Source organism: Rattus norvegicus, chromosome 14 (assembly GCF_021556685.1).
Source record: "Rattus norvegicus strain SHRSP/BbbUtx chromosome 14, alternate assembly SHRSP_T2T, whole genome shotgun sequence".
Lineage (NCBI taxonomy): Eukaryota > Metazoa > Chordata > Mammalia > Rodentia > Muridae > Rattus > Rattus norvegicus.
Window position 1 is genome coordinate 7,607,397 of NC_141547.1, and position 23,242 is coordinate 7,630,638.

A 23,242-nucleotide genomic window follows, 5' to 3' on the forward strand; every position below is an offset into this window, starting at 1 on the left:
TTCATTAGATTGCTGTACTCTGCTGATTTGGGAATTATTTGTAACGCCCAGTTGCTGACCAGTTTAGATCATTGAGATTTCTTCTTCCCTTGTGTTCCCGCTTTTCAGTTGGTTCACAGTATTCTTTCCAAATTATTTAATTTCAAATCCTGATTTCTCCAGAAGATAAAATTTAATGTTTAAAAATAAAAAAAAGAGACTGAAAAGCAGTTAGACTTCCTCACAGTTGCTCCTTGGTTTATTATATATTTGTGTTGTCTGCAAACAACACAAAACCAACAACACAGACCCCAGTACACTGGAAGAGTCATGAATTTTGAAAGCACAGACATCCCTAACACACGAGAGCCCTACCTTGGTGGCGTGCTGTGCTGCAGCTCGTCACGGTTTTATTTGGTGGTTGACTGAGAACGGTAGCTTGTTGCCACTGCCCAGAATACAGTAGCACATGGCTAGTCCTAGAAAGGTCAGAATGGACAGCCTGTCGTACGGTCCCTACTGATTGTATCTCTCTGCTCTGTGCCATTGAATTGTTGAAGAATTGTAATCCAAGCCATCCTAAGCCAGAAACCCTCTGTGTAGTTATTTAAGCTTTTATTATGGTGTGTGTGTGTGTGTGTGTGTGTGTGTGTGTGTGTGTGTGTGTGTGTGTATGAGAGAGAGAGAGAGAGAGAGAGAGAGAGAGAGAGAGAGAGAGAGATAGATATCAGGGGACAACCTGTGGGAGCTGGTTCTTCCCTTCTGCCATCTAGATCCCAGGGATTGAACTCAGATCATCTGGGGTTTTTACCTGTAGATTTACCTGCTGAGCCATCTGTAGATTTCAAGAAACTTGTAAAGAATTGTAGAGCCACCCCTTTAAGTTGAAAACCATTTTTATATTTAAAGAAAGCGATTAAGAAATCTAATGCAGTTACTTTAAAGTAATATATAATTGTATATTTGATAATAAATATATAATTGTACCTAAAAGACACTGATCAAGTATCTTCAGCTTGTAAATTTAAAAAAGTCATAGTGCCTGCTAAAAGGTTGAACCCTTGTCCACATTGGGAAGCTCAGAAGATACAGTGTTCAGGAAACTTGACAGTGAAGTTAGGTACGTCTTAGACTGAAAACAGCCCTTCTCAAACCTTGGTAATCAGTCCAGACAGTTATAGGAAGACACCAACTGCGGGGCAGAGGAGAGGAACTGGGAGACACAGCCTCTGGCATCTGACTTTCTCGAGACACTGCTGAGTGGACGGGTGTGTAAAACTACTTTCTACGGCGCACTTTGTGAACCAAAGACCCAAATGGGAGTGGTGAAGTTCAAGTTGTTCATGTGGCTATCCTGAACTGTTGTCTTTAGTTTGTTCAATACAAACTGTCATTCCTATCATATATGTTAACATGTATCTAACACGAGCCACTGCAAGCACACATCGAAACTGTGTTGTGACCATTGAGACTCTGTTACTTCCCAAGAGAATTAGATGACGACATGAACAGTTACGTCCTGCATGGCAGAGTTTTCTGTTTAGGCCATTAGACAGGAAGTGTACACAGGAGAGTATTACTTGGCTTTGACTGTCAAAGGCAGCAGACATGTTTAACCTATTTCAGGTGTGTGCCTCTGTTCCCATCCCAGCTCTTGTCAGCTGTTGTCAGTGGGAGAAGAGACTGGCCTCACTCTCCATCCTGAGGAGAAGGCCGCACATCGTCAGGCTGTTAGCCCATGGTGCCTGGCGTTGTTATAGCATGTCTTCAAACACACACTCAATCCTCCACCATCAGAGGAGAAGTCTAAGGAACTATTTACGTATTTTATGATGCGGCGTCCGTCTTTCTTCTGAGAGGAAGATGGGCCACCAGAAGAAGATGTAGTGGGCGGATTCAGATGTGGCCCAGACTAACTTACCCACGGGTTATAGAAAGGCAATGCCTTCAAAGGAGTGCCTCTGTCACATGGGTTTTGCGCACACGGCATGGCTGGCTGATGAAATCCACATCTGTCCGAGCAGCAAGCAACTCTCGCCAGACTGAACGTGTTAGCTTAACCGTATGTGAAGCTGACCGGGCTGGGTGGAAGAGTGCATCGAGGAATGCTCGTACTGACCGGCGGTGAGCATCTTCCCCTGTAAATCCAAACTTATGACATATGTCTTCTCTTTAGTCATTTAGTGAGGACGCATGAGTGGGAAGGTGGCATCTAATGTCACCCAGACACAAACAGCCTTGTTACTCTCTTATTGATCCCAGCTCTTGGGAGACAAGAGGCAGGAGAGTTTAAGGTCAGCCTGGACTACATAACTAGTTCTGAGACATCCAGGGCTAAGCAGTGAGATCCTGTCTCCAAATTAAAAAAGAAGAAGAAAAGGAAGAGGAAGAGGAAGAGGAAGAAGAAAAAGTTAGGGGAGAGGGAAGTGGGGATTTCCCTCTGTTTCCCCCAAAGGTGGTTTTTGAAATGGCCGCATGTGACCAACAGTGAAATGATGTAATTCGGACATTGCTCTCTGTAGAAGCCAGTCTTGTGTTCTGATAATGCTGCAAGGGTCAGAGGTATCAGTTTCTTACTCTTTCCCCCTTCCCCACCCACCCCTGCTCTGCTTTTTTTTTTTTTTTTTTTTTTTTTTTTTTTTTTTTTGGTTCTTTTTTTTTTCCGGAGCTGGGGATCGAACCCAGGGCCTTGCGCTTCCTAGGTAAGCGCTCTACCACTGAGCTAAATCCCCAGCCCCAGAATGAGTGTTCTTAACAACTGAGCCACCTCTCCAGTCCATCCTGCTCTGCTTTTTAGGGTTCATCCCTCAGGCCCATCAGTGGGACCAGCCCTTGCTCCCCAAACACAAGGCTGAAGGTGTGGTTTTTATTCCGTTTGTGTTTGTGAGCTATCGTATAAACCCTGCTGCTGCTGAAACAGAAGAGTGAATAGCTCTGACAGGCGGTCTGATCCAGTACTGAGGGCTGTTTGTGTCTGCTGGGTCGTTACTAATGCCGCTGGTATTTAAACGTGTTCCTTTGTGGCTTCATAGTACCTAATCTTCCCATTCGTGTGTCCTTGCTGGGTGGCTAAACAGTAGATGGTATCTTTAAGGTAGTTTTGTTAGAGAATTTACAGGGAAAAAATGACTTACTGTCAGCAAGAATATTCCTTGGCTCATCCGGCCCTGGCGTGTCTCACACTTTTGTTAAGATAATGTGTTCAGTACTAGGGAGATGGATTAGTCAGTGAGGGGCTGGCTGCTCAGAGAGGAGAGACTATGTTCAGCTCCCAGAGCCCACACTGGGTACTGTACTGCTGTATACGCCTCAGAATCCAAGCAGATCCCCTGGGCTAGAGAGCCCAACCAGCAGAGCTGAAATGGAGCTTACGGCTCATTTAAGAGCCTTGTCTCAGACATTGGATGGCTCAGGACAGGGAAACACTGTGCTCGCCTGCATCCACAGGAAGAACATCCTCAGTGTGCAGCAGACCGTGCCGAACACTAAAGGCAGGCATGTCAACGAGAGTAGCCCACAGGTCTCTGATTGACACGAAGTATATGTAAAAGCAGTCGTAGTCACATGTTCCTTGGAAATCCCCCTCAGAAGTCCCAAGACACTTTTACTGACCTCTGGTAGGTTGAGAAATGGCCTTGGGGATCAGCCTTGGTCACTGGCTGCTGGCCAGCACATCCTGATGGAAGGACTGTGTGTGGTGTACGCAGAGTGTACTTTGACCAGCAGTGAGCAGTGACTGGTTTTGGCTAAGTGGGTGTGAGGCCAGGCAACAGCAGACCTGCAGGTAAGTGTGTAAACGGGCGTCCTCACAGGGCGGGGCTGTGGAAAGTTGAATTCAGTGCTTATTCACTACGTAGTAAGGACTGGGGCAGGCACTTCACATTGGGAAGAGCCTTCCCTCCGGTAGCTGTACCCATTGCATGAGGCAGGCGTGTTTTCCCACGCTTCCTTTCGCAATTACAAAGCCTGCTGTATACACACATGCACACACCGAGGGGAGCAGCTGATAAACTGGTCTTGAGAGTCTTTTACTTTATGATCTCAAGAATTGCATTTTAATTAGAGTTCAATTTCATGGATATACCCACACAGTGTGTGTGTGTGTATGTATGTGTGTATCATGTGTGAGTGTCCGAAGACTGAGATAGGGGAAGGGCAATAAAATGTCTCATGGAATGTCTAGCAACTGATCCGCATGGTGAGAAAGTTTTCAAGGTCTATAAATTGCAAAATGTTCCATGATATAAAGACATGGACTTGGAACTGAATTGGGAAATCAAAACCGAAAAGCACAAACAAGTACCCCCACTTACATGACCTTGCATGCTTCAGGAAGCCACGCCTCCCATCTCCAGGGAGCAGGAAGCCACGCCTCCCATCTCCAGGGAGCAGGAAGCCACGCCTCCCGTCTCCAGGGAGCAGGAAGCCATGCCTCCTGTCTCCAGGGAGCCACCCACTTTCCTGCTTATTTCTTCCTTCGCTTTCCATGTGTATTGAATATGAACAAAATGGAAAGAATACATCGTAGACTCACAGTTCTACAAACAGTATTAACAGGAATGCGTACGTAAGGCTGTCTGGTTGTGTTCCAGAGATTTATTTCAAAAAGTGGTATAACAGCACATGTTACACTCTTACTGTTTTTATATGTAATCATGTAGTAAATCACAAATTATCCCCTGTGGATGCTCCTTCTCCAATACATCCTGTGCACACGAAAGAGGGCCTCTGCGCATGTGCCTGGGAGCAGAGTTGCTGGAGGAGGCAGCGTGCCGTGCTCGGTGTCACCCCATTGCCAGGCAGTTTCCTTGGTCTTAAGTTTTTACTTTTGGGTCCTGAGGTCAGAACTCCGAAATTGCACTAACAGTGCAAATGGGGTGTCCAGGAGCTGTCTGGGTTCCTTCTGAAGGTATCGGGTGAGGCAATGTGAGGCTCTTCCTCTCCCTCGTCGGCTTCTGGGGCTGCCACATTCCTGGCTCTTGGCTGCATCTCCCTGATGCCACGTCCACAGCCACAACTAGTCTCATTCTCACACTCCTCCTCCCGCTGACTTCGTGGTCACACCAGCACGGCTGAGACCTTACAGAACGTTCTCATTTCAGGGTCCCTGACTTCATCATACTCTCAAAGCCCTTTTGATTTGTATTGGGGGCCGGCCTCACTATGTAGCCCTGGCTTATTTGTTATGCTTTGGGGGCAGATTTCAACTATGTAGACTAGGTTGGCCCTGAAGAACAGCCTGCTGGGATCAAATGCAGTCAAAAGCACTTGCTCCCAGCTGCCTCTAACTTCTGTCCTGGCACACGTGAGGGGGGAGTGGGCACGGACGGACGGGGGGCACTCCAGCGCCCTCTTCTGGACGCCAAGGGCACTGCACACACGGTCTATTTATATTCAAGTACGTAAAAACACACACATAAAGTAAAAATAAAGTTTTAAAAAAGCACGTAAAGACACGTGTGCCACAGTCCTTTTCTGCCATGTAAGCCACCGTGTATCGTAGGAGTGAGGGTGGAGCTAACTTTGGCTGAAGCCTTATCTGCTTTATATAGATGTGAACTTTCATTTTATTGTGAGATGTTATCTTGGCTCACTCTAAACTTGTTTTATTAAGTTGTGTTTCCTTTATCAGTAGCCAGGTTGCACAGCCTTCCTAAGACTTGTGGTCATTCATTTATTTTTCTGTGAAAGTATCCTTGTGCTTCGCTCGAGTTTGGCATGGTGTTTATTTGCTTTTCTGTCATTGATTTTGAAGGTGCTCTTTGTATGTTTTGGATCTCACGCTTTTCTATTTGTGTAGATATCACAGGTTGTTCCCTCTTCCCAGTTTGGACCTTGCATGTTATTAGTTTGTGTTTCTTTTGTTGACTTGGATGTGCAGTGGCTTTTAATTTTGACAAAGTTGATTGTGTGTGCACATGTCTAGTTTTGCTTAACATTATTTTTATCCTGAACATTGTGAATATTTTTCATTGCTGTTCCCCCGCAACACTCAGGAGAGTGTATGAGGCAGGAGGACCATGACTTTGAGTCCATCTGGCTTACATTGCGAGACTCTTTAAAAACAAGTTTTATTGTCCCTCATGTCTATACTCCGGTGTCGAAAGCAGAGGGGGAGTGAGTGACTGTGGGCATTTGTGTGTTCACAATTGCCTTAGGACGGGAAAATCAAGTATGCATGGTAAACTGTCGGGCAGTTAAATTTTAGTTTTCATTTCAAGCAGAAGAAAGTCTCTGTGGAGAAAGCTCAGGTTGCAACATGCATGGCAGGTTGAGAGAGATGCATGCGTCCGTCCAGAGTTTGAGGACCTCTGGCCTAGCGTATGGTGGTCTGGCTCACTTTTAGGCAGAATACGTACTAACTTGTTAGAACTTTGGGGAAAGACGTGTCGCCACACCATGGATGGAGTAAACACTGGAGCTGGCATTTGTGCGATGTTTTATATATGGCAGGCACTCAGGGAATTCAATTTCAACAAAGCTTTCCCTGTGGCTAGAATCCAACGACAGTGACCCCAGCCCATTGTTGGTGGCTTCAGTGGAATTCTATGCTCAGTGAATGGGCACACAGACTTTGGGGAAGTCTGGGAACAAAGTCAGATGAGGAAGCTGGGTAATTTCACTTTTGCTAACACAGACAAGGTGACAATGATTTTTACATGGGGCTTCTTAGCACTCTGAAAGCCGTTTAGGTGTGTGGCGGAGCCTCCAGACAGGTTCAGCTGCACCTCACTGCATAGCCCAGGTTGTCCTCACCTCACTGTGTAGCCCAGGCTGTCCTTGAACTCACATTTCTTTTGTCTCCACCCACAGAGGTGGGATCACCCTTGTTTTAGTGAACTGAGGATTAAACCAAGTATCCTACTTGCTGGGGAGATGCTCAGTTGCTGCCCTACATCCCCAGGCCCTCCAATTTACTTTTCCTTATTTTGATTTTGAGATGGAGTCATACCTTATCTCAGGCTGCCCCACCCCCCTTAGCCTCGAGGGCTAGCATTACAGATCTACCAGGGTCTTGATACACACACACACACACACACACACACACACAAGCTGGTCTCCGATTTGAGCTCCTCCCTGCCTTTGCTTCCTGAGCTCTGGGATTGTGGGTCCCCATCCCTGTGCTTGGCCACCTGACAGGTTTTAAGTCGTCCGCACTGCCTCTGCCTTGGGATACCTTTAATTTATTCATCTCAACTACATTGCTCATCCTTTACTCTTCCATCAGTCCCTTTGTCACACTCTCTCTGTGTGTCTCTGTCTCCTCTCATTGAGACAGTGTCTCACTGTGTAGTCCTGGAACTGATATAGACTAGGCTGCCCTCAAACCTCCCACAGATCCACCTGCCTCTGCTCCCCAGTTGCTGGGCTTAAGGCGTGCTTCTTCCTGCTGCTTCTTTACCACGTATCGTCAGGATTGGGCTAGAAAAGTTGAGTGGGGCATCACCTTTGCTTCCTGCTCTGTATACTTCTTTTGATCTGGTGTTGGAAAAAGACAATAGCAATTCCACAGTGCACTGTGGGGATGAGAGAGAGACTTGCTGTGAACCCCGGGGGTTGGGGGGATTGTTAGGGAGGCTTTCTCCAAAGAAGCTGAGCTCTTTAGTGGCACAGAGAAGCAAGTCCTGGGTGTCACAGTCCCGCCTTCTGTGCAGGGACCACACAGGGAAGCCCCACAGAGTGGCTGGTCACCTATCATCAATTGTCCGTGCACTCACCTCTTCACTTTTAGTGTGCACTCGGCCCCATGAGTAGCTGAGGATTTGTAGACCACAGGGAGATGTGAGGGAATTCACACATCGGGGAGAGATCTCAGTGATCGGATAGCAACAAGTTTTCTTGAAGCAAATTGGTACCTTTTCAACTTAGACAAATGCATAGCCCAGCCTTTGTCCTGCAGACAGTTAAGGGGTTTTGTGAAGATTTTTTCATTTGGTAAGAAGCAGCATACATAAATTATGAGTTTTTAAAAGATTACATGCTATAATACTTAACTTTTTGAGGAACAATGAATCTGGCCTACACAGAGATCCGAATAACTTGAGAGAAAAAAAAGGTCTGATTTTGCCACTTACTGGGCGGTTTTTGCCTGCCGGTCCTGAGAGCGCACCCGCTGGCTCACGCAGCAGCTCATCGCAGTTCCCCCCAAGGTTTCCACTGGTTCCTGACTCCACAGGTTTCTGATATAAAGCAAACTTTTTTACCCCATCCCTCCAAAGCCAAGAAGAGTCTTTCCTGTTTACTCAGTGGCTTCCTGTGTGAGGGCCAGAATCTTAAGAATTTTATATGATAAACTCTAGTTTTGCTTTTTCTTTAACTTTTTTCTGTAACTAGTTTTCAACACTCTATCTATACTTTGGGCGCACCACGCCATACCACTGCCAGCAGCCGTTCCGTTCATGTGGGGGCGCGTCCCGGTAACGATGAGTCCTGGCCAGCCTTCGGTCTGATGGAGAACCCAGAGGTCATAGACCACTCGGCACCTTGCATGGTATGTGTGTGACCTCCGTATCCTGTAGAACAGGATTATTAAGGACGTAGTACGTGCTGAGAAACCAGTCATGGAACCATCGGATGCTCCAGGAAAACAGTGCCTTAGGCTCTCATCAACAATGTCTGCACCTCTCCATTTTTGCTGTTGTTGCGAAGTACGTAGTTTATAAATTCTTAGTTTTGTCAAACTGATAAACAGATACTTTTTTGTTTTATTTGCATCTCTGGTGCTCTCGATACACGCACAATGACCTGCTCGTTTTACCTGCGGTGGTTTGTTATCTTAATAAATTGATTTGTGGTTTTCATCGAGACAGCTAGCCTTGCTCTTTAGGCCTCCTGGGTGCCTGGATTGTACATGTGAGCTGTTTGTTAGGTTTGTCTGTTTTTTTATTTCAGGTACATATTGGTCTAGGGTGTTTGATTAAAATAAACCCGTAGGTATTCTAGCTGCTAATTCTCGATTAAACAATGCATTTTGTACCTGTGTTTTTTATTAGCTCATTTCTTTCTGTCTTTGTTGTTTATTTATGTTTCTTTTAGACAGGCATGTTTCTGCTTGTCTTGTATGTCATAACGTTGCGATATTTTTACTCGAAAAAATTTTTTTAATCATAACATTACCTTAGGTTTTTTGAGATAGGCTCTCTCTGTGTAACTCTGGTGAGCCCTGTCTATGCTGGCCAGACCGACTTCACAGAGATGTGCCTGTGTCTGCCTCCCAGTGCTGGAGCGCTGGGATTAAAGGCCTGCGCCACTTGCCCATCATGACATATATTTTAAACCGGGTAAGGAATGGTAGAATTTTTCTCCACCTTAGCCCAGCAGCAAACTTCGAGGTTGGGAAATTCTGTGGTTGATCTTATCCAGGTGTGAATTCTGGGAAACCGTCAGAGTGAGAGTGCGGAAGAGTGGAGAGCCGAGCACCTGACCTGGACTTGAGCAGAATAATCTAGAGTACAAAGTCTGTCAGGCAGCCAGAAATCTTTTACAGAAGCCCTGAGCTGTAAAAAAAAAAAAATCTTTACAAGTCTTCCATCCAATATATAGACATTTGCTTTTAGAGCATGCCAGTGATTGTGGGTATGACTAAAAGCATTTATTTCACAGTGTAATCGAATTATACTAATTCGTAATACCAACTGACCTTCATTAGGGTAAATGCTGCTCTGAGGTGTCTGTCAGCGATGGTTATCCTGATAGAGGGAGAGCCCTGGGAGTCCGAGCCGGAGGTGGTCCGATGCTTGCCCGGAGATGTCTACAGTATCTGCTCAGAGCTGTCAGTCTTGCCTGAGTGTTCTCGGTGGTTCTGAGCTTCTTTCGTATGCTTTCTTCGCTGACAAAAGATTAAAGAATTAAAGGGATGATGCGTTTAGCTTGGAGAATGTCAGGAAATAGGTATTTTGTCCTGTAAAGGAAATGGGTGGTTTTAGAACATCTCACAGTGAGCTAAACTCTTGGTGACTGACATTGAAAGGCAAAGAGCTCAGACCTCAGGGGCAGAAATTCTGTCATCATTTCGTCATCATCCTCATTCTCACTGTGTAGTCTAATGTTCTGTGTTGCCTTGAACTCACAAAAATCTACCTACTTCTGCCTCAAGAATGCTGGTATTCAAGCTGTGGCCACCACGCCTGGTAAGAATTTCACGTACTCTGAATAGTCTTAGTGGCGGTCGCCCTGGCCATTAGGATCTCTAACCGATGTAGAATTTTTAAATTGTGGCTCAAAAGTATGTCTGTAGCTGTTTTCTAATTCACATGTGAAGTCATTGCCTTACCTGGACTTTGTGGCACCCTCTAAAGTTTGGCCCTTACTCTTCCAGTGTAAGAAAAATCAAAAGGAGGAAGCATGTGTGTGTGTGTGTGTGTGTGTGTGTGTGTGTGTGTGTGTGTGTGTGTGTTTCTTCTAAGATGAAGCCTCTGGGAGGCAGTGCAGACTTCGCTTGGGCTGTAAGCCTCTGTGACTTAAGTAATGAAAATCCTTTTTACAGGCTTTTGGAGGGGGGAGGTGTAAAATGGTTTTCAGGCATTAGCATGAAAGGTTAGATTAAGGAGTACTGTCTGGATTCAGGCTCTTTATCCCACTGATACTGAAATACCCTCCTGTTGGTAGTACAAACACTTTTTTCTTGTGTTGGGGGAAAAATTGGGTTTAACAGGAAAGCCTGTGAAACACAATAATCTTCATAATTATATTTAAGAAAAAAAAAACAACCCTAAACCTATAACATTCTTCCCAAAATGTAACTTCATAGTTTGTTCTCCTGCTGGGTATCTTCTATATTTCTCTAATCTTCTGCTTGAGAAGTCTCCTCTTGCGTTGGGCATGGTGGCCCAGGCCTTTAAATCTCCTCAGCTCCTAAAAGACTGAGCCATAAGAGCCTAGTCAGACCTCAGGAGAGCAGTAGTATAGCGGGCAGACTCTGTCCAGTCCAAACAATAACATCTGTCCTTGAGCCTCAACTACAGAATTAATTAATTATTTTTTACTCAATTCAACAGCTACAGTTATAAAAAGGAATGAAGTCTGATAGCCAAGGTAATGGAAGAAAGTAAATGTTCACTGAATGTCAGCAATGCACTTAGAACGTCACATAAATGTTTGCGTCCACCAAAAGGCTGTGAGGGAAGATGTCGCAGGTGAAGCTCGGTGCAGGGCGTTGAGAGCCGTAAGCTGCAAGCTCTACGGAGTTCTCTTCCTTCCTGTAGCTGTGGGTTTGTCATGACCCTCTAGCCTCAGCCTGTGTGTGTGGGGCAAGGGCTAGCACCTACGTGTGTAGCCTTGCGGGTTTTCTTTCTTTTCTTTTTTTTTTTAAGGAGTGAAATTTTCTTCATTTATCTCCAGGAAAAATTCCAGATTCTGATGATTTCTTTATGTTAAATGAACAGGAAGTTTGCAGTTTCCAAGAATCGTTTGCTCTACAATAGATACAGAAGAGCTGGAAAGCCAGATGCAGAACGAGTGAGAGAGGAAGGCCCAGAGTCTCCTCCAGCCTTATTTTCGCCCCTCTGGTAATAGAGGTGATTTATTTGTCTTCTCGTGGACTTTGTTAGAAAGAGAAAACAGTTTCCCAGTAGAGCAAAAACGCTATGATTCATAGCCATGAGCATAAGTAAAAGATTTCTACACTAAAATTACTGATCACTGATGAGAGGTGGAGGGGAGACGGGTAAAGCAGATATTCTGTGCTTGGGGATCGGGTGGATTAATGTAAAAACGATCGCAGTGTCCGTTCCATTGCTGTCCAAACCTAGAAGGGAATAAACAAGTGAACGAACCAAACCATGGATGAACGGCAGCAGCGAGGGGCAGGGTGCACTGGTGTCCAGGCTGTCTGTGCAGGAGGCGCGGACAAGCAGCCCTAATGCAGACTGGAAGTTGGAGGCTAATGTTCAACATGGCAAGATCTGCTCTTGTCTGAAGTAAAAACAAAGCAAAAATCTTAATAGAGATACTCACAGCTTACAGCGGTCTTGAAGAAGAAAATATTAACAAAGCTGGAGGCTTTCTGTTTTCTGGTTCCCAAATACATCACACATCAAGGGTAGCTCTAAGGTTTAGATCAGTGAGAGAGAACAGCCAAGTAGAGGGAAAGAAGTAAACTAGATTAGAAGTAAACTCACCTTCTTCAGCAGATGTACCAAGGACACACACGGTCCCTATAATAAATGGACTTGGGGAAACTGGGAACCCAACCGCAGAGAACTGAAGTTAGACTCTTAACTTTACAGGGTATGTAAAGCCAAGTCAAAGTAGTTTAAACTAGAACCAAAAGCTACTAGGGAAAGCAGTGAAGGCTTCTTGCTGTTGGTTTAGGAAATAATATTGTTGGTTTTGGCACCAAGAAGTCAACAAAAGCAGCCAGTGAGACTGCATTAGGGGTGAACCTCTCTCTGCAGAGCAAAGGCAACAGCCAGGAGTGAAGAGACCACCTAGGGGCAGCAGGAAATGCCCTAGGTGCCTGTATCTGTTAAGAGGTTAGGTCTCAAACGTATGAGAGACTTCGCCAGTAAATTCCCAGATAACCCAATTAAAAACTGAGCCAAAGGCCTGGACAGATACTTCTCAAAAGAATGTATTACAGCGGGCGAGCGAGGTTTATATGGAAACCGTGCTTAGTACCACCCAGCTTCGGTGAGATGCAGACCCAAACCACAGGCTGCTCCTGTAGTGTGGGGGTGGCTGTTACATAAGAAATGTTGGCCGGGTTGGGGGAAAGGCAGCCTTTGTACGATGTTGGTAGGAATGGAAATGAATACAGCTATTGCAGAAACTGCAGAGGAGCATAAACATGCTAAAATCAGAGCCAAGCAATAACCCGGCAGTCCTACTTCTAGATGCTGAAGTGACATTGATCGCTGATATCTCCCTTCCCTTGCTTGCCCTCGGGTTATTCACAATAGCCACGTTAGAGAAAACAACCTACAGGCCTCTTGCTGTGGTGGTTTGAATGTATATTGGTGCCCGTAGGCTTCTTTCTGTCTGTGGATGTTTGGTCCCCAGTTGGTGGACTCTTTAGGAAGTGTAAACCCAAGTGTGGCCTTTGTTGGAGGGAGGGTTACTGGGAGTGGGCTTTGAGGTTTCAAAAGCCCACACCAAGCCCAGTCAGTCTGTCTCCCTCTCTCTGTCTGCCTTCCTGGTTGTCTGGCTGGCTGGCTATCTTGTACATAAGATACAAGCTCTCCACTGCTGGTCCAGTGCCGTCTGTGCCTGCTGTGCTCCCTGCCATGATGAGCACGGACTAATGCTTGCTTACGTGACATTGTAAGCAAGCCCCTGTTAAGTGTTTTGAATAAATCGCCTTGGCCATGGTGCCCCGTCACCACAATAAAACGGTAACTAATACAGTATATAAATGGATTAAAAAGAATGGCTTAAGAATATGTACCCAGCGGAATATTACTCAGCCATAGAGAATACAGAAAAATACAGAAGCCCTTTCATTTGCAAACGATAAGAGATGAACCTTGAGTTCATTAAGTATGAATTAAGATGGCTTTGCAAGCACAGATACTGTATGTTGCCTGTTACGTGACAACTCAGGCTACTCAGACACTAGAGTTGGGGTAAATGGAGGAGCTGTTGATCCGGGTGCAAAGCTCTGGACACCCGCTCCACAGCAGTGTGACTCAGTGACCTCAGTTGAGTGAGCAGCATTTGCTAAGTGGACCGATGGACGGGTCCTCACCTGTAGTCCCCTCCTGCCCCCCCCTTGTTTTTTTACAAGATTCATTTTTTGTATGAATGTGTGTGCTCTCCCGTGTGATTTTTAAGGGCACCGCATGTGTGCAGGTGCCTACGGAGCCGGAGGAGGGCACCGAAGGCCTTGGAACTGAGGCCGCAGATGATTGTGTGCGTGCTTACCAATCCCGACCAGGATTGTTTTTCATCTGGAGGTTTCTCGGAGGTTTCCAGCACGTTAGTAGGCCTCTTGGATGTGTTTGCTGAAATCCTTTTACTAACACTGGGCGGACTAAAGTCATACTTTTAAGACATGAGTATGTGGGCATCCCTGAACCGAGCCATTTTCCTTTGTTACTTTGTAGGTGTTTTTAGCTCTTTGCCTGTGTCCAAGCCCTCCTTGCGGCACTGGGGCACTTGACTGTGTATTGATTGTGCTTTGCACAGCAGGGCCTCCACACACGCAGCACAGCCCGAGACAGAGCAGGGGAGATAGAGTGCCAAGTCCTGACCTGTGGCCAGACACAAATCCTCGCTCAGACACAGCCTTTCATTTCCTGAGCAGTGGCACTGGTTCATGTAACTGCAGCAAAAATAAAAGCAGGCGTGGCTACTTTCTTGCAGACTGAAAAGAAACTGTGTTTCATCCAGATTCTCCTTATCCCTAATGTTCTTCCAGCCTTCCTGGTTCTTTTGTTAGATTTCCTGGCTTTGTGTCTGAGATTAGCTAATTCCCGGCACAGTCCAGAGTAATTGGATGGCTGTTGATGCTTTCTGAACATATGATTGAGTCCACATATTCTTGTGAACTCAGTGGTTAGTTTACTGGCATGGGTCCAGCAAGGAATGCATGTTATGTAACTGCACAGTGTACAGGAATGTATCTTACCTAAAATCTGCATTACTGGAGACTGACCACTCTTACCACATGCAGCCCATTGGCTTCTTCTGCGATTTCTTTTTAAAAAATGTCTATTGCTGTGATGAGTTAATGAGACTTAACAAAGGTTTCCAACCACAGTTTAAGAAAGCAGTTTTGAGTTCTGCCATGAACCTTTTTATATTTATAACATGTAAGGGGATATCATTCCATTTAAGTTTGTGTCTTTCGAGATTAACAAATTGCTCATCACATGCACAAACCCTTCACATCAAAACGTTTTAAAATTGCAACTAGAAAATGTGTGGGTTTTGATTTTAGGTGTTCTAGGTCAGGGTTCACTTCCTGGATTTATTCCTTTTACACGTGCTTAACTGGTAAGCCACAGGGGTAGCGAGGTTTCTGATCCCTTTGTGATTTGCACTTGATATTAAATGAATGGGGAAGCATTTTTTTTTATTTGCCCCATTGTATTGTATATAAATTGTTGGAACTGGTATGGAGTTGAGGTTGCGTGGTTCATAGGGTTGTTCTGGGGGTTTACCAACCCTACCTCTGTGTTTAAAGAATGTTGGCCCGTCATAGGACTATTTAAAGTTCTCACATGCTTGCTTAGCCGGGGCAAGGCGGGGGACATGCTGACTCTCCGTGTCTTGACATTTTCCTACAGAAACAGAAGTGCACTTCGCCCACCAGCCAAGATGAACATGGTGAAGAGGATCATGGGGCGGCCTCGGCAGGAGGAGTGCAGCCCTCAGGACAACGCCCTGGGCCTGATGCACCTCCGACGGCTCTTCACCGAGCTGTGCCACCCTCCGAGGCACATGACCCAGAAGGAGCAGGAGGAGAAGCTGTACATGATGCTGCCAGTGTTCAACAGGGTGAGTCCAGCCTGCCAGAACCCTCCTTCCAGGACAGCTGTTGCTGCGGAAACCTTACTGTGGCTGGCAGGCCAGCGGTGGATGGCAGCAGGGGTCCTCTTTTGTTTAGTTTGCTGTCAGCCAGATGTTGAGCACACGTCTCTCAGTAGTCACCGAACCCCGAACCCTGGAGACTGAGAAGATGGCAGGCCCACTGTGGGGAGAGCCGAAGTGGCTCTAAAGCTTTCGCTTTCCGTTAGTGAGAGGCTGAAAGCTGGCAAGTGTGGCAGGATGACTGAGTCCTCGGCAGCCCTGAGGTAGAAGAGGCAAGATTGCCCGTTGTCCTGTGTTACTCTGTTGTGCGGTTGCCAAGCCCTTTGTAGCTCCGAAATCATCACAGATTTTGAAATGGCAGTGCCCCCTTTAACCCTGGCACTCGGGAGGCAGGTGGATCTCTTGAGTTCCAGGCTAGCCTGGGCTACATAGTGAGAGCATCTCAACCGAAAAAGCCACCACACCGTGCTCTGCTCAGCTGACTTTCCTGCCCGTCCCGTAAGGGGATAGTCTTTGCCTACAGAGAACGTAAGGCGGCCATGTTTTCTTGTACTGCTAACACAGCACTAAATGGTATTGTCACACTTTTTAAAACAGCTTTTTGGTATCGACCAAAGGTTTGCATGCGTGCAGTTTTGAGAAGTTTGGGAGCTCGGTGGTGGGCTTGGAGCTCACTGCTAATGCTGCTGCCCTTAACGCAGGCTTTTATAGTTCTGCCCTGACTGTCCTTTTGTAACTGACTTCCTACTAAAAATGTGAGAACTTGCTTCCTGCCCCTCCCAACCCCAACACACTCAATCCCCTGCCTCACACACTCAATCTCCTGCCTCACACACCCCTCTCTCTCCTCCTCCATGTAGTTGGGCCTAATGAGTTCTCAGTGTTGTTGTCCCCTGGCTGAGGGAGGGGTCAGTGTCCTGCAAAGATGAATCTTTGTCACCTTTGCTCCTGATGTAATCTCTTGAGTTTCTGACTCTCTCCTCCCTGCCTGTTCTTCCTCTTCTCTCCCCACCCCCATCCCCCCTTCTCTCTGATCTCTGTGCTCCTGGTTCCTTTCTTCTTTCCTCTCTCTGTTTCTTACTCCTGACTCCATCTCTCTGTGCCTCATCCCTCTACCACACATCCCTCAGGTCTCCTGTCTCTTCCTCCCTCCCTAGTTTCTGACTCACTCCCCTCATCTCTACATCATTCTCTCTGTCGGCGTGTTGTCTGGAAACCGTGCAGACTGTTCTTGTCTCCCAGTCGTCTGCGCTGATATTTAAGGACGAGATATTGAAAATATTCTGGAAACTACATGTATAGAGAAGTGGGAGCTCGTGTGGTGATATGACATGGCTTCCGTAGTTGAGATCTCTCCCGGTCATGAGACCCACAGGGCTGATTTCTTGAGTGTGCTCTTATCTCAGGAAGCAGGAGTTTTTACCAGCTTGACCCTAGTGTTCTCCTAAAGCCACGTTGTGGAGTGAAGTTGATACCTCATATTCATCATGTAAAATGTTACCCAATCTCCAGTTTTCTGTATCACTGCCTTGCCTTTGTCTCAGCTAGAGTCAGGATTTCAGTTGTGTTATTGCTCTTGGAGAGAGGCAGTCATCTCTGTTTTCTAGGCTGTAAAATAAGAACAGATTTCCACCTTAGTGGTTACTTTTCTCATTACCGCATTAACATTCCCGACCAACATAACTTAAGGAACACTTAACATTCGTTCTGACTCTCGCTTTAAAGTCCTGGGCTGTAGAGGTCGTAATGGCAGGAGTTTGAGGGAACTGATCACATCGCATCCACAGTGGGGAAGCAGAGAACGATGAGTACTCAGTGCTCCCCGAGTTTCCCCGAGTGCTGCTCAGTTAGCTGAGTCCTTCTGCCTCAGTCAGTATGAACTAGATGATCCCTCTCAGGCTCACTCAGAGGCCAGCCTAAACAGAAGTCCTCATGGGAGCCCCCAGACGCTAACCTGGCTAACCCTAACAGTCTTCACAAGTGTGCCCAGATGCTAATAACCTAACCAGAAAGCCCTCAGGTGTGCCCAGAGGCTAACCTAAGCAGACAGTCCTCACCAGGCATCCCTCACATGTATGCCCAGAGGCTAAGTGGGCTAACCTGAGCAGACAGTCCTCACATGTATGCCCAGAGGCTAAGTGGGCTAACCTTGCTAACATAAGCAGACAGTCCAGAGTGGAGCTAGAAGGCAGAGTTGAGGAATGAATGGGAGAAGAAAGGAATATACTAGGTTTGCTGAGTTTGAAAGAACTTCTAAAAAAAAAAAAAGATACCAGTACAAGTTCAGTTAGCCTGGTGCCACTATAATGAAAACACCTGAGGTTGGGCACTTTGGGTGAGACAAGTTCAGTTAGCCTGGTGCCACTATAACGAAAACACCTGAGGTTGGGCACTTTGGGTGAGACAGAAGTTGGCAGTTCTTCACAGAAAAGGTGCTGAGTCGGGCTAGAGAAGCAAAAGAAAGATCACGTGGGTCCCTGAGGGAAATCAGTGGAGGAGCTCAGGCAGGAGCAGGAGGAGGAACCGTAGAGAGGCACTGCTCCCTGGCTTGTTCACCCTGCTTCCTCATACAACCCAGAGCCCTCCGTGGAGTGGGCCTCCCACGTCAGTCATTAATTAAGACGGTGACCCGCAGATACCCACCGGCCACCTGTGGAGGCCACTCCTCATTTGAGGAGTCCTAGATGACTGCAGTTTGTGTCGAGTTGGCAGAAGCCTAGCAGCACATAAGGGGGTTTAGTGGGGTTTTTGTTTGTTTGTTTGTTTGTTTTGTTTTGTTGTACGTTTCAAAAATTTTGCTCTTTTTTGAAGATTAGGAAGATTCAGGCTTAATTGTTAAAAAAAGGAAGAGATTTGTAAACTTTCAGGGAGAGCAAACTTAGATCAAAGGGGGAAGAGCCCGATGTCAGGGTACAGATGGATGGATAAGCAGGGCACAGTATCACCGAGCTTATCGCAGGGAGACACAGTCACTGGCGTGAGTGCAGACTCGGGATGCTGGTGGGGGAGACCTTCCCTGGAGACCTTAACTTCCTGTTGGTTTTGGCAGAAAATGTCCTTCGTGGACATAGAGTAAGGAGACTGAGTGGTGAGCCCAAGGAAAGTTGGTTTTACTTTAGTTTTGGAACACTAGTGTGGACTGATTATGATTAAGAGTGGAGGGGCCATCGGAGGTGACTGCGTCCTCACTGTGTGCTGTCCAGACTGTTCTGTTGTGGAGACAGCGGGTCCACCTTGTGTTTGAGGATGCGCTGGCCGGTCAGTCGGAAGAGCTGGGATAGGAGGAGCGCTGAGAGGATTACATCACACTGCATCTACTGGGCTGTGCTCCGTAGAATACAGAGAGAATGGAAATACCAGTACGTTCACAGAACATGCTTCTCTTTCCTTTGCTATCTGCAATCTGCAGAGAATGCAAGAGTGATGAGGGAGGAGACAGTAGAAGGTTAAAACAGCCATTTTAAAATGGTAGCAGAAATCAGCAGTGAGCGGGGTTCAAGCCCTGTTCAGAAAAGTCATTGGTCTTACTGGAACCAGCAGAATTTACAAGAACGCTGTAGGACTCTTGTCTTTTCTACCTCCTAGTTGTCTCTCTAAAACATTTATGACACTCTCCTGCCCTTGGTTAGTGTAGGATGATTCCCTTCTCCCAGCCTAGGAGCATTTCAAAGGCACGACAATTGCTCAAAGTCTCCTGTGTGCTAGACAAGAAGTGTACCCCTGAGCTACCTGCCCAGTTCACTTCTGTCTGCCCTCTCAGCAGGACCTTTAATGTGGCATCTGACTTCTGCCTGATTAGAAGTACAGGTATATACAGTTTCCTAAGCCTCTGAATATTGAATTACTTGACCCTCAGAAGTTTGGTACCACCACCCCACCCCAACCCCTGTGCCTGCATGCGTGCGTGCGTGTGTGCGTGAGTGTGTGTGTGTGTGGTGGGCACGCCTCTTACATGCGTAGGCAAGTATCCTACCACAGAGGTACACTTAGCTTCCTAGGAAAGTCCCAAAAGATGTAAGGATTAGATGTAATCTCTATACCATTATGACTGATAAAAATATACGATTTACACTCACTACATGGACACTAACAAGCACAAATTTCCATTCCTATCCAATCTATGAATTGATAATTATTTCTTTAGTAATGTTTGGCCATGTGTGTGTGGACATTCTCTGCCAACAGGAAATAGTTTTGGTGAATTGAGTGACTTAGTATGGCGATATGGCCAACCAGTGTTTGCGAAAATGAGTTGATTTTTTTGTGTGTAGCTTTGCCTAATTTGTGCTTCATGCTAGGCAAACAGATTTGGTTGGACACAGGCTTCTCTATGCAGGTAGCTTCTAAAGTTTGCCTGTGAGTGTTCTCAGCGTGTGACGTTTCTTCTCGGGACATGGGTTGGCATTGACATGTGCTGAGCATTTTTTCTGGGCCAGGCTTTAGGCACAGAGCTTGAAATGCCTCCCGTGGTCTCCGTCATGGACCTGCAGGGGGCGTTGCTGTTACCCCCCCCCCCCCATCTCAGACAAGAGATTATGGGGAGTCTGAGAACAGAGGATAATGTTTACTTGGCATTCTAAAAAATAATTAACCTTTCCGTCCAGAGACAAAGCCGCACAGGAAAAATGCTGAGAATGAACCTTTTCAAAATGAATTAGGTTTTTATTGTCGGATATTTCATAAGAGGCCATTGTTAATTAGCATAGTATATTATCGTAGTCTTATTTTGAAATTAATATTTATGAATTCGATCCTCAAGAAATTCCTCTTTCTTTTGAAAGCACTTCCAACTTCTGTTTGAGAAGTATCCAAGTTGAAGACTGTCCAAGTCCTTACAAGTGACTTTGCTTTTAAAACTGTAGACAGGGACACTCACGCTTAGACTCAGGCAAGAAAAAGATCCCGAATTCAAACAGATTATGTGTTTTATTGCATCTTTTATATCCACAACAATTTATTTAAGGACCATTGGTCAGTATCATAATTTATTTTGCATATTGCACATAGTTAAGATACAAAATACCCTATGTAGAAGATTTTGTAAACATTCCAACTTCTTTTATTCCCTGTATGCCCTTCATGTTTAATAATATCATTCAATAACAGATACAGACTAGGGGCCCAACTTATGCATATTGTTAAATAACGCCATTCATTTATTTTCTCTGAATATGCTAAAAATATTTGTTTTAGTTCAAGTGCTAGGAAATTTTTCAACATTTAGGTAGATATTAAAAATTAATTTTTTAAAAGATTTATTTATCTATTTTACACATATGAGTACATTGTCACTCTCTTCAGACACACCAGAAGAGGGCATCGGATCCCATTACAGATGGTTGTGAGCCACCATGTGGTTGCTGGGAATTGAACTCAGGACCTCTGGAAGAGCAGTTGGTGATCTTACCCGCTGAGCTGTCTCTCCAGCCCTGAAAGGCGGATTTAGGGAATAACATGTCTGTCCCATGCGCAAGGCCCTAGGTTTGGTTCCCAGCACTGTTACGATTAAACCCAGAGGGGTAGCTCTCAATGCCAAGTCCGTCCCGTTCCATCTTGTTAAAGCGTAAAGTATTCAGAGTCACAAGGATAGGGCTCAGCGTTCACTGAGAGAACTGTACCAAGTGCTTCTCAGAGTACTCTCGCTCCCTCTCCCTCTCCCTCTCCCTCTCCGTCTCCCTCTCCCTCTCCCTCTCCCTCTCCCTCTCCCTCTCCCTCTCCCTCTCCCTCTCCCTCTCCCTCTCCCTCTCCCTCTCCCTCTCCCTCTCCCTCTCCCTCTCCCTCTCCCTCTCTCTCTCTCTCTCTCTCTCTCTCTCTCTCTCTCTCTCTCTCTCTCTCTCTCTGTGGCATATGTTAACTTAGCTGACCCTTAAACCCCTTAGCTGTGAAGGGAGAAGGGTAACCGCCCCTGCCCTGTAGAGGTTAATTAGACTTAATTAGTGACGTCTTCAGCATTTGAACCCTGCTAGAAACTCTGTGAATCCTTGTCATTTCTAAGTATTCTTGTAATTGACTGTGTTACGCGGCATTTATGTTCCTCAGATCTGTCATACCTGCAACCCACAGTCTGGGTCACAAATGGCGCAACTCTACTGTACAACCACCCTTTTTGTGTTAAATGTGCTGAGTCTCCTTGACTCTCTCCCTTGATGGGTGGGGAATCACTTGAGCAGAAGTTTCAGAGAGACAGAGACAGAGACAGAGACAGAGAGCATTGGAGGACAGCACAAGAACCCGTCTCCTCACAGCTCCACGCGCTCTCCTTCCCGGCACACGTTTCTGTGTGTTGCTTTGTTTGGTTGAAGGTGTTTATGGATGGAGTTACTGCAGTCAGGTACATAGAACACGCTTTGGTTGGTGCCCCCATGTGGTCATCTTCCCCACACTGAGGCTTTACCCGCTCGGTTCGTCCATCTTACCTTGGTCCAGGTCATCTTCATCCTCTCTCTACCACTGTGACCTCACTGGACTGTGACCTCAGTGGACTGTGACCTCACTGGACTGTGACCTCACTGGACTATGACCTCACTGGACTGTGACCTCACTGGACTGTGACCTCACTGGACTGTGACCTCACTAGACTGTGACCTCACTGAACTGTGACCTCATTGGACTGTGACCTCACTGGACTGTGACCTCACTGGACTATGACCTCACTGGACTGTGACCTCACTGGACTATGACCTCACTGAACTGTGACCTCATTGGACTGTGACCTCACTGGACTGTGACCTCATTGAACTGTGACCTCACTGGACTGTGACCTCACTGGACTGTGACCTCACTGGACTGTGACCTCACTGGACTGTGACCTCACTGGACTGTGACCTCACTGAACTGTGACCTCATTGAACTGTGACTTCACTGGACTGTGACCTCACTGGACTGTGACCTCACTGGACTGTGACCTCACTAGACTGTGACCTCACTGAACTGTGACGTCATTGGACTGTGACAGTATAGAAGGTAGTCATCATTTGCCTGTGAGTTCACAACTCTTAGATCACAGCTTGGCACATGAGAGAGGTCAGGAGCTGTTCACAAATACTTTTGAATTTTTTGAAAAGATTTCTTGATAAATAAAGTAAAAACAAATCAAGTGTGCTTGAATCACTGCATTCTTATGCTACAGGAGACGTGACTTTATAAACTTTCTTCAACTCTTATAAGCGGTAAGAATTCAAGTGCATGTCACTAATAGGTGTTTGAATTTTCATCATTTCGTAGTCTGTTGAGGTTTATTGGTCCGACTTGCAGTGTAGCCCAGCTGGTAGAGATACTTGTCCGGCATGCTTGAAGCTGCGAACTCAGACACAAGTATCTATGTCTTATTTAACAGGTAATAGATTTAACTAGTTTTCTTTTCAGAGACTTGTAGCAAGGGACTGGAGAGATGTGTCAGTGAGGATCTGGAGAGATGGGTCTGTGAGGGGCTGGAGGGATGGGTCTGTGAGGGGCTGGAGGGATTGGTCTGTGAGGGGCTGGAGGGATGGGTCAGTGAGGGAATGGGGAGGTGGTGTGTCAGTGAGGGGCTGGAGGGATGGGTCAGTGAAGGGCTGGAGGGATGGGTCAGTGAAGGGCTGGAGGGATGGGTCAGTGAGGGACTGGAGAGATGGGTCTGTGGTTAAGGACACAGGCAGGCAGGCAGGCAGGCAGGCAGGCAGGCAGGCAGGCAGCCTACAGCAGGAAAGAACTGAGGAATTCTGTAAAAATAGATTTGTTCTTTGACCCTGTAAAAATTCCTCCTGTGCAGTTGCTGGAACAGGTTACCCCTTGATCAGAGCAGCCTCTGCAC

The 23,242-nt window shown here is 46.3% G+C and overlaps 1 protein-coding gene across 15 annotated transcripts in view; it reads left to right on the plus strand.

The window, feature by feature from the left end:
- Positions 1-23,242, plus strand: part of Wdfy3 (WD repeat and FYVE domain containing 3) — a 230,675-nt gene that overhangs the window by 68,425 nt on the left and 139,008 nt on the right. For 14 of the 15 annotated variants that reach the window (XM_087582838.1, XM_087582844.1, XM_087582840.1 and 11 more), the window contains 1 exon segment: positions 15,207-15,417. In XM_087582838.1, coding sequence (XP_087438964.1) covers positions 15,238-15,417 — 180 coding nt within the window. In that variant the 5' untranslated portion in view covers positions 15,207-15,237. 15 annotated transcript variants of the gene reach the window in all.